Genomic DNA, 11,894 nt, shown 5'->3' with positions numbered 1-11,894 from the left:
ATAAGTTATTATAGTAAATAAAAACCTGCATGTAAATAAATTATAACTAAGTATTATAAAATTACTTTAGGTAGCCTAAGAATATAATAAAAAATTTAAAAAAATAAAAAATAACCTTGTAAATTTAAATTATAAAAAAAACCTTAAGTATTAAAAAGTAATAAATAATAACTTATTATACTTTAAAAACTAAGTTTACATGCTAAAGTTAATAGCACTTTATAAAAAAATTATAAAGGTAAATTATAATAAGCCCTAAGGTAGGCATTAAGGTATTAATATAATTATTATAAATATTTTTTAAAGATATTATTAGCCAGAAATAACTAAGTATATTAAAAAATATATTAAAAAGTATAATAGTTACTAATAAATTATGGTTTATAAGCATAAATTATATAAATTATTAAAATTACTAAGCCCACTAAAAGCACCTATAAAATAAATTAGTATAAACTTTATTACTAATTTATTATTTATAAAGTATAATAAGCGCGTATATAACACTATTTTAGTAATAATTAAAATATATATTAAATTTATATAATATATCTTATGCTTAAAAAATATTACCACGAAATAACCTGTAAATACCCTTATAAATAATATTTTTTACTTTATTAACATATTAAAAAATATAGTTAGTAACTATAAAAACCTTTTTATTAATATATTTTAAGCTACACTAAGCCACTACCTAGGCGTAAAATAAAAACTATTTATTATATATTACCCGTAAATAAATAGCTAAATTAAAAGGTAAAATTAAGTTTTTAAATACTACCTCCGCGCTTATATTAACTAGTACTAAAATAATTAGTTATAATAAATTAAAATAGTATAATTTATAAATAATAACATGTATAAGTAATTTATAAGTTACACACTTATTAAAGCTTTTATAAATTTAAAGGTAATTATGCATATTAATATTAAGAAACCTAACTAAGTATTAAAAATTAAATTTTAAAAAGTTATAAAGTTTAAGAAAATCCGCGCGAATTTAAAAAAATAATTATAAAAATTAAAGAAAGCCATAGTAATTTAATATAATAAAAAGTATAAAAAAATAAGCTTTAAAATTAATAATTATGTTATGCTTTGCATAAAAAATATTAAGTTAATAAAATTAAATTATAAATTAAATAAAATACTTATTAGCCTATTTTTAGTAATTATAAAATAGGGAAAATAGTTTTATAAGCTATTACTCCTACTAAGTATATAATAATTATATAATATTTTTTATATTATACTTTTAAAACCTTACCGCGGTAACCCATTTTAAGCACTAAATATTAGCCTTATATTAATAAATAGTAAGAAAAAATACTTTATTAAAAAAATTTTTAATATTTATAAATTTAAGGGCAAGGTATAATACCTTATAAAATAATAAAAATAAAATAATATAAAAAATAATACATGGGAACTAAAGGCTTATATAGCTAAAACTATAGTACTTAAAAATTTTAAAAAAACTTATAAAAATAAATTGCGTAAAGCAAAAAAATGCTAAATATAAATATTTATATTTATAACCTACGCGCACTTATAAAAAAAAAATATATTATTTTTATTAATTAACAGCGCCCGCAGGGCCTTTTAATAAAAAAAAAAATAAAATAAAAAAATATAAAATAAATAAAAAATAATAAAAAAAAATTTAAACAAGCGGCTAAGCCGCGCGGTGCATAGTATTTAATATATATAAAATAAGAACTAAGCCCACAAGGGCGCTAATATTAATACTTAATATAAAAGTAACCTTAATAAAAATTTTTAAAAGTATTAAGGCGTAGTAAACCCTGTATTAAAAATAATAAAAGTTTATAAAAAAAATTAGTAATATAATGCAGTATAAATTAAAATATATAAATATATACTTAGTGGCTAAAGCCGCACCTATATAAAAAAAAACTATAGTTATTAAAGCAGCATTAAATAAAGGTTTAAAAATTAAGAAAAAAACTATTATAATAAATTAGTAAACTAAAATATAATAATACTATAAAAAAAAACTAACTTATATAATAAATTATTATTTTTATTAAGGGGGGTATTAACCTGCAAAGTAAAGTTAAATATAAATATAATAATATTTATAAAATTAGCTACCTGCGTATTATTAGCCGCGGTAGTTTATTTAATAACTATTTTAAATATTTAATAAACTATTTTTAAGGCAGCAAGGTTTTTACAAGCTTGCGGATTATTAACTTTTATATATATAATATTAGTAGTATTAAAAATATCTTATAATTAATTACTTATTAAGGTAATATTAATAGTTATATACTTTAAAAGCACCCTTTTTATATTATAATAAAACTAGTACTTTTTACCCCCTAAGTAATTATATATAAGGGCTTTTATTATAATATTTATAATAAATATATTTTTATTATAACACCCCGCGGTAGTAACGTATATAATATATTATAAAATATAAAAATTAAGTAATAAAGCTATAAAGCCTGGGGGCAGCAGGAAAAAAATATTAATAAAAGCCTTATTAGCAGGGGCAGCAGGGGTAGTAATAAGGGTAGTAGTAATAATAATAATAATAAGGGCATGTAAATAATAAAATTAAGTTATTTTAATAGCTAGTATATTAATAATTATTAATATATAAGTAAAAAGCAGGGAAATATAATTTTATATACTAAAGGTAAAATAAAAAATAAAAGTTAAAACTAAGGCTTAATTACTATAATAAAAAAATATAAAATAAAACACTATAATAAAATAAATAACCACTAATAATAATATTTAAAATATAATATAAAACTATATTAAATATTAAAATAAAAAAATATAAAGCAAAGGGCGAGCATGGGAAACCTTAAAAAAAAATAAGGTTAAAAATATATAGTATAATAAAGGCCATAATAAAGGTAAACTATATTTAATTTAACTACTAAAAATAGCTTTAAAAATATAAAAATAACAAGAGCTAAATATAAAAAGCTTATTAATTAAATTAAAAAGGTAAGTACATAGTAAAATATAAAAAAAAGGTAAATAAAAAATTAACATGGTAACATGCTAATAACTAAAATAAAATAACTATATATTATAAATAATTACTAAAGGTATTAAAAAAAGCATAAAAATAAGAAGATTTAGCTATTTAAAGCTTAAAGCTTTATTATAAAAATTAAGCATAAAGTAAAATAAAATATACAAGCTTAATAATATTAACACGGGATTAATATTATTAAAATAAATAATATAATACTTAAAAAGCATAAAAAAAATAAATATAGGGTATCTTAACCCTAAAAATATAATTAAATAATTAAAAGTAATAAAAATATAATAAAAAGGTGTATACTTATAGTAGGTATTTTTAATTAAGTTATAAAAAAGACTTAAAAAAAAATTTATAAAGGCACTTTAATATTAAAACTAAAATATTACACCTAGCTACTGCAGGCAGTAACACTATATTTAAATTTAAGGGTAAAGTAAGGTAATTAAATTAATTTTTTATACCTAACTTTAAATATAAATTGCACGCGAACTATAACACTTTATAAATTTAAAAATAACTTATTTTATAGCACTTAATAAAATCTATAATTTAAATTATGTTTTATAAAATATAAATATAAATTTATAAATTACAAGGGCGCAATTACTTAAAAAAAAAGTATTATTATTATTATTATAATATTATAACTATATAATATTATAATAATATAATCCAGCGGCTTAAGGTTACTAGGTAAAAAAACTTTAATATTAAATTAACCGCGTGCTAAGGTAGCGGCTAGTTATATAATATATAAAATACTAAGTTTAACTTTAAACTTTAACTTAAAAAAATTAGTAATTAGTTTTTACTATAAATACACAACGCCTTTCCTATTGCAGTAATTCACGTTCTCCCAAGCTCACCGCAGTATACAAACGCGACTCACAACCCAGGAGAAACACCTAATAATTTAAATACTTAAAATATAAGGCTTTTTACTAGTAAGTTTTTTTTATAAAGTTATTTAATTAATAGCTTTAATAAAAATTTAATTATTAATATAGGCTACTACTTTTATAACCCAGGGCTATATATTAAGTAAAATATTTTTATATAAAATTATTATTTTAACTTTTTAAATTAGGATGCCTCCGGAGCGCTTAGCTATATTATTTTAAAATAAAAAATATAAAGTAAACTAGTTTTAAAAAATACCTTTAAAGGTAATAAAGTTAGGAATATTATTACTAAAAATAGGTTTATTATTATTAAATAAAAATTTAAAAGTAACTTTATAATAGTTTTATATAAATTATATAAATTACTTAATAATATTTTTATAATTATTTTTAAGCTAGTAAGTATAGGCCCAGTATATTTTAAAAAATTTATTATAAAAATAAATTACTTATTAATTTTTATTTATTACTGGCTTTATAAAAATAAAATCAGTATAAATATAAATAAATAACTTAGTAACTAGTTTTTTAAGCTATTTAAATATTTATTAAAAAGCCTAACTAACCTAGTAAGTATTATAATACTTAGGTAGTTAAGAATTAAAAATACTAATTTTTTATATTATTATAAAAAAATACTTAAGCACTTTATTATTAATATATTTTAGGCACTAGTAAAAAGCTTTAAAATTTTTTTAAAGCTATACTTTTTAAGTTAAAGTTTTAACTTTTTATTAAGTTAGAGTGTTGGCCTTTTTTAACTTTAAAAAACTTTTTTTTAGTTTTATTATTTAAAGGCCTAAGAAATAATTTTTAAGGTAAAAAACTAGTTTATTATTTTTAAGTATAAGGGTGTTAAAATTCTAGGTATATTTAGCTTTTTAAAAAGGCCTTGCTACTATAATATTAAGATAAAATTTAAAAATATATATAACTTTATATAATATAAATAATATAATCCCTTTATTAAATACTTTTAAATAAATAAAAACTAATTTATAACCTTATATAGCCATAGTTATATTCCTAGCTTAAATATTACTATTTTAAAATTAATTTAAAAAAATAAAATAATTAAAATTATTATAAATATAAATAAAGGCACCGGTATTAAAAATAAAAATATTTTAAAATTTTAAATTACTTAAAATACTAAATATTAGGGCTACTTTATAATATTTTTTAAAAACTATAAATTACGCGTTTTTTTAGCTATTTTATTAAGCTTTCTAATTTTTAATATTTTTTTTTTATTTTTAAAAAGCTTAGTATTCTTAACCTTTAACTTTTAAAGCTTTTTACTATATTTATTATTTTTTTAAGCACTTTGCTAATCTTTTTTTTTAAGCCTTTATTTTTTTTAATAAAACTTTAAACAGCGTAAATATATAAAGTTATAATAAAACTTTATAATATACTTGTATTTATAAAAATAAATTAATTTATTATTAATTAATACCCAGGAAGGTTTATTAATAAAAAAACCTTTAATATTTAAATTACTAGTAAAGGGCTAATTTAACTTTTTAGTAAGTATAATAAAGGCTATTTCTCCTGCAAAGGTTTTAGCAAAGCTATTAATAATAAAAAAATATTATTAAAACTTAAAAATAAAGGTAAAATAATTAATTTTACTAAATTTTTTATAATTTAATTAATCCACATGGTGCTTTGCATAAGCTATTAAATATTTATTAATAACCTTTAAAAATATTATATTAGCTATTTTATTATTAGCCTTAAGTTATTTAAGGTATAAAATCTTTTAATAAACATGCTTATAATTTTAAAGCTATTAAGTAACTTTTTTTTATTAAATTAATATAATAAAAATAGTAATATAATTATTAAAAGCCTTAAATTTAGTTTTAAAATTAATAAAAGTAAGTTATTACTTTAGTTTAATAAAAATTTTTATAGTAAGCTTATTTTAATAAGTTACTAAATAAAAAGTATAATTAACTTTTATATAATATTATTAATATTTTAAATTTTTAAAAAAATATGCTTAGCATGGTTTTATTTTTAATTAAATATTTTAAATACCTTTTTATTAGCATTATCTCCAGGGAGTAAAAAAAGCTTAAAAAAAATTTAATAAATTACTTTTAAATTAAAATACTTTTAAACTTTTATAATAATTATAATATATAAAATATAGCTATACCACACCAGCTAGTTTTTTTTAAACTTTAAAAAAATTATTATATTTAAGGTGCTAGTAGTAAAGCTTATAATAACTTTTAAATTAAGTATAAAAGTTAAGTTTTAATTAATATTTAATTTTTTAAGTATAAAAAATAATTAATTATAAAAGGCCTTTATATGGCAAAAGGGCTAGTACTTAAAAAATATAAATAATTTTAAAAAGTTTAAAAAAGGTAAAAAAATTTAATAAACTAAATTATTAAGTGGTTTTCCGGGCTTATAACTATAAAACCCTTTAAATATTATATAAAAAAAAGTTATTAATTAAATAAATACTAAAAAATTAAATAAAAAATGTAATAATATTTAAAAGCTAAAGTTAATTAAGGTTTATATAAATAATTTAAGCTTTTAAAAATAATAAAAATTTTAAATACTTTTACTAATACTTTATAATATTTAAAGAACTATAAATATTATAGTTATACAGGCAAGTAATTTAGTGGTAGGCGTTATAATATTTTAATTAAGACTGCTTAAGGCGCCTGAGCACTATTAAAGCGCTGCAGCGCTTCCTTATTAAACTAAGCGATCTCCACCATTGGCTGACAGATTTTGCTGATTGACATAACCAGCTATTTCCATATTGAAGAAAACCTGGTATCCGCTGTCTCCAGCACTTGTTTGAAATAAGGATCGCCGGGAAATATCTCCAGGGAAACTCCGAGATCGTAGATCGATATCAACTTTCGTATTAACTCGTCGGCCTGCCTTCCGAGGTGGATCTTTTGTTTCTGCAGGATTGATGCAGCCTTATCATTGATCTGAATTTTGTTCTCAGGGCTCTGTGAGCATGTCTGTTAGCCAATGCTTCAGCTATCAAGTGAACCTATGCGGGGAACAAAATGGGGTGACTACTTACAGATTGGTCTTGGTAGTCGGTGAGTCGGGCTTGGATGATGTCCTCGGTACCATCCAATAGAAGATTTCGTGTCTCAGAATAGGTAGAGGACATTGGGTTTTCTACGTCCGGCTCCTCTGATGGTTCGTGTGCCTGTGAAATGCTCATATCAAGCTCCAAGGGCGTACTACAAGGGCTTGATACTAGTCAGTAACGCCTTGTTCGGCTTGTACGAAGCTGCCGGGGAAGGGCGCACAGTGATTCAAAGTCAAAGCATATCTCAGTGAGAGGGGGTGTGTAAAGACACGGTTCGCTGTCGTGCGAATTGCTAGCCCGGTCGATAGGTGGGAGGGGTGTAAATTGCCCCATTGGTATTGCTTCGAGATTGAAGGATCGCTGTGAAACGTCCTGAGATTCCAGCGGTGTGGGAGTCAAGAGTGGTAATGATGTCTGTGGCCATGTTGCTATGGTATCAGAGCCGCTTATATGGCCCATCTGAGCTCTCAAGGGGCTTGTTGAAAGGGCTGGAGAGCTGTAACAACCCGTCCGAGCTGCGTCGGAATGTATCTGCTTTTTACTTTTTTCGCCTGATAGGGTCAGTGATTTATGAGTCTCGTAGCACCGGAGAGTCATACGGAATCTCTGTTGCGCAACACGGTTTTGAAGTCTCCTCCGTGTCTGATAGTCCACGCTTGTGTTCATGGTCGAGGCGGCGAAGTCCGGAGCATTTGGGAACGTAGTAGCAGTGAGCAGCGACATGACGTGGAGAGTGATTCATTAGGTAGCATGCTTCAGCCCTGCCAAAGTACCTGAATCGAGGTTACCTCGGGTTTATTGTAGGATACTTCTTGCCTCAGGAGTTAGATGGCGTTAGGCTGGCTAAACGACATTGATCGGTTGGAGATAGATTTGCCCAATCGTACGCAAATGCAGAAAGGTATGATCCATGATCTGCAAAGAGAGGCGTCCATTGGCCTGTGCCCCTGTCAGAAGGGCGGATTCATCCGTCCCGAGTGCGTCTGTGATATAACGACAAGCAGTAGCGGCTCGCACTATTGTAGTCCCTGGCTTTCCAAGCTTTTCTCATAGGCCCTCACGAATGCTTCGCTTGGTCTTTGCGGGGCTGTGTTTCAGAGGGCAAAGATAAGCAAAGATAAGCAGAGGGTCCATTCGGAGTTCAGCTGCCAAAATTGCCAGAAGGAGCAAGCAGATGTTTACCTCCGAAGCCGAGATCCGAAGATCGTTCCTTTTCCCTTGGAACCTTCCCTCAGGCTCCTGCCTCTTACGGTCACCCATCAATTGGTCTCTTGACAATGGCGACTACTCGTCGCAACGGGCAGCTTCCATCGTGCGAGCCGTGCCGCAAGGCCAAATTGCGATGCGACCACCAAAGCCCTGCCTGTGGACGGTGCCTCAGTAATGGCCGCTCCGAACGTTGCTACTACCATCCTGCTCCACTAACGCAGCCCCGCGCGCGACCATTGAGGCTTGCGGGTACGTCGCGAAGACCTCGGCGGCAACGGCACCCTGGCAACCAATTGGTATTTCGTCTGGATCCGAGAATATCCAGTACGCCTATCGAGGAGAGGAAAGTCTTATGCGACCAGGCTGAACAGGAGAAGCGGACTCTGCGGCCAGGTTTCCTTGGGTTGGTCTCTCCCCAGGACATATTTAGCGAGTATGAGGGTACTCTGCCTGGTAAAGAAGCAGAATGCTTCACAGCACAGATGCCACCAACCGCCGCGTCTCGAGATCAGATTTTGCTGGGAGCGCAGATCCTGTCCCATCTGCAGAACATTCGCTGGTTTCAGGAGGTCATTGACTTAAAGAATAGGACTTCCCCTGGATGGTTTCTGGGGCCGCCTTTGACCTGGGCGTTGTGCAAATCCATGGAGAAGATGTATGATGCTGCCGTTTGTGGTTCGGACGATACGCATACATCGTTAATTGGTTTGTCCCGCCAAATCTTTAGCAATACATCAGGCGACATTCGGTCACATGCGGCAATGGGCATGGACGATTATTTTGACTTGATTGCGGCGAGATGGGAGACCGTCGGATTGGTCTTTGCTCTGCTAGGAACAGCATTGTTCCACACTGACGATGATGACCCGATCTTCACCCACCGGAATCTGGGAAATCTTGCAAAAGATCAGCTGAGAAGTATGTCCACCAATATATGTGAACTTTGCTGTCAGTTCTGCAACCGAGCTGGGACGACTAGTGATCCATTTTGTTGGCTCATGACCCAACATACGGTCTTTCTGACTGAGATGTTCGGTGATAGCGGTATTTGATCCCTCTTGTTTCAGGGGTAGCAACACAAGGACTAAAGTTGAATTAGATTACAGGGTCTGGCAGACGCTCGGGGATTTGTCGACCATCATCTATGGATTCGGCTTGCACCAGTTTGACCAAGAACTTGAAGATAACTTTCCGTTCTTTTTGCTGGAGATACGCAAACGGGTCATGGTGTGTGCGTACGCAATCGACAAGGAATTGGCAACCTCGTTGGGGCGACCCCCTCGCATTTGCTCTCGATACTGTCACCTCCCAATGCCACTCGATCTTACTTACGACGAGATAGTTGCCCAGCCAAACAAAGATGTGGCAATGCTCACGCTTGACGCGGACGGTTGGAACAGCGAAGGGAATTTGACTGTCGGTGTGAGGCTTCGCGTTGCCTTGTTGACCAGCTTGTTGCGAGAGAGCATACTGGAATTGTCATTGAGCCCGGAGACTCAACATATTCAGGACAGAGTTGAGTTTGTATACCTCAATACCCCTTACGGCTATATCCCTGACTAACGGTAACGTTTACGAACAGAAAGTTGATAAACCAATCTCGCTGTACGCAACAAGGCCTCCCTCCATTCCTGCGTTGGTCTTCAGAGGAGGCTGCAGCCCAAAGCCCAACACATGATGAAGCTCGCGCATTTGCACATATCGAATTTACGTATCAAGAATTCTTGCTGCGTCGAATATTGCTCAAGCGCCTCGGCACCATGGATCAAGGCCTCATTGAGAGCTCCCTTGAAATAATCACCACTCTCCTAGCCACAATCGCCATGCACACCCTGTCTGGGAAAAGAATGATCAACATGTCCTGGGATGTAAGTCTACCCACTCAATCCAACCCCCTTTCGAGAGCGTATTCATTATCCTAAAGTTGTGCTACATGGGCCTACCCGCCGCAGGTATCCTGACCTCGCAACTGCTTTCTGAACGCCATTTAGAAGCACTGTCTCCAATGCCAGCGCTGTCCTTGCCAGCCAACTTCCGCTCCCTCGCCATTCAGAAGCTCAGTGTTTTTGTCTCGCATTTGAGCTCCCTGGTACAGCCGCATGAGGGCAACTTCGATATTGCTCAAAACGGAGCCAAATTCATTCGTCGGGTGCTGGATCAGGCACTTACTCCTGATGTGGGACAGAGTGTTCCGTGGTCCGCCGATGCACGCACTGGCCCATCTGAACCCTGGTTTGATGATAGTGATATGCCGGATGATTTCGATTTTATGGCATGGTGTGATGATATCCACTGGCCGCAGGACTCACTGTTGAGCTTCGCCTGACTAGAGTGCAAGTCCTGTCAGGGGTCATTCCATCATAGAGACCCTACGGATTCGTGCTTGTCGCCTGTCCTCGTCTTTAACCTCGGTCGCTCGGTCGAGTAGTAGCAATCCATTATCCCGAACCCAGCGGGCCAGCACGAAGACGGAGGTCGTTTCCCGTTTTGCTCAGGCGGGCAAACTACTTGGACTTAGTGCCTTACCCATTTGCAATCCTCAAGCAGTCAACTGATTCAATGCAATACACGCGACAAGAAAGGAATGGGAACTACATGCTAGCGAACCGCACTGTGCATCTGCTTAAAACATTTTTCATTCTCAATAGCACCCCGACAACCTGCTGTGACTAACATACTCCCAGACCACCATGAAAATCCCTTCAGTGACAACCAGCCATGGAAATCGATACACCGCAACTTGACCAATCGAGAAAGCCTTTCTCTACGTTTGACTGAGTGTCAATGATAATTGATCTGAGCGAGTTCCATGTCCACATGCGAGCTTTGAACCCTTAGTACAGTGCATTGTCCAGCCAGGTGACAAAGATGTATACTCACTGGTCCCTTAGGCCTCGTCTGCCTTGACACGCTTGCTGATCCTCCAGGCCTCGTCGGCCTCGTCGCGCTTGCTGATCCTCCAGGCTTCGTCGGCCTCGTCGCGCTTGCTGATCCTCCAGGCCTNCGCTTGCTGATCCTCCAGGCCTCGTCGGCCTCGTCGCGCTTGCTGATCCTCCAGGCTTCGTCGGCCTCGTCGCGCTTGCTGATCCTCCAGGCCTGGTCGGTCTCGTCGCGCTTGCTGATCCTCCAGGCCTCGTCGGCCTCGTCGCGCTTGGTTATCTTCATGGCCTCATTGAGCTTGGGAGGTTGTGCGACAAGGGCCTGGGTCCCAATGGCCAAAGCACAGGCAAGGTAGATGGTATTTGTAAGACGCATTTTGAGGGATCGTTCAGTGTCGAAAGCGGGTAGGATGTTAAAATTAATACTGGGTTGAGATGTGGATTGAAGCTGATGCCTTGAAAAAAAAAAAACAGAGGAATACACTTGAGTATCTTATATAGTGCTCTTGAACCCTTTCTCCTGGGCCTGAAGTAATGGACTGAACATGGCAAGAGCGATTCCACGCTTCAATCGTATTCGATTACAGCATATCCGCTTGTAGGTTCGATCTAGGCCTGCATACCATTGTCAACATAACTATGCGCGCTTACCCCCTGGTTGCTGATTTGCCTTCCCCCGCAGTATAAGCTTACGCATCGAATTTTGATTGGTGCACGTCGTTCTTTCTCCAATTCCTACGAAAAATTATATGCTCCTCCTGTCTACGGCGTCGCGTGCTGAT

General features: G+C 32.0%; 3 protein-coding genes across 3 annotated transcripts; 1 reads left to right on the top strand and 2 right to left on the bottom strand.

Moving 5' to 3' along the window:
* Positions 1 to 6,722: 6,722 nt before the first annotated feature.
* On the bottom strand, positions 6,723 to 7,747 carry DSM5745_05084 (bZIP transcription factor; the record flags this gene model as incomplete). The annotated part of the gene is made up of 4 exons (XM_026747100.1): positions 6,723 to 6,932; positions 7,010 to 7,184; positions 7,245 to 7,575; positions 7,624 to 7,747. 4 exons carry the CDS (start codon positions 7,745 to 7,747, stop codon positions 6,723 to 6,725), a joined length of 840 nt encoding a protein of 279 aa, XP_026604580.1.
* A 554-nt stretch (positions 7,748 to 8,301) lies between these two features.
* On the top strand, positions 8,302 to 10,559 carry DSM5745_05083 (uncharacterized protein; the record flags this gene model as incomplete). The annotated part of the gene is made up of 4 exons (XM_026747099.1): positions 8,302 to 9,151; positions 9,333 to 9,753; positions 9,816 to 10,101; positions 10,158 to 10,559. 4 exons carry the CDS (start codon positions 8,302 to 8,304, stop codon positions 10,557 to 10,559), a joined length of 1,959 nt encoding a protein of 652 aa, XP_026604579.1.
* A 315-nt stretch (positions 10,560 to 10,874) lies between these two features.
* Positions 10,875 to 11,488, bottom strand: DSM5745_05082 (uncharacterized protein; the record flags this gene model as incomplete). Its single annotated transcript, XM_026747098.1, has 2 exons — positions 10,875 to 10,997; positions 11,114 to 11,488. 2 exons carry the CDS (start codon positions 11,486 to 11,488, stop codon positions 10,875 to 10,877), a joined length of 498 nt encoding a protein of 165 aa, XP_026604578.1.
* Between the last annotated feature and the right edge of the window lie 406 nt (positions 11,489 to 11,894).

The sequence above is a fragment of the Aspergillus mulundensis genome (assembly GCF_003369625.1).
Source record: "Aspergillus mulundensis strain DSM 5745 chromosome Unknown scaffold_4, whole genome shotgun sequence".
NCBI classification, from domain to species: domain Eukaryota; kingdom Fungi; phylum Ascomycota; class Eurotiomycetes; order Eurotiales; family Aspergillaceae; genus Aspergillus; species Aspergillus mulundensis.
This window is presented reverse-complemented; position numbering and strand designations above follow the sequence as displayed.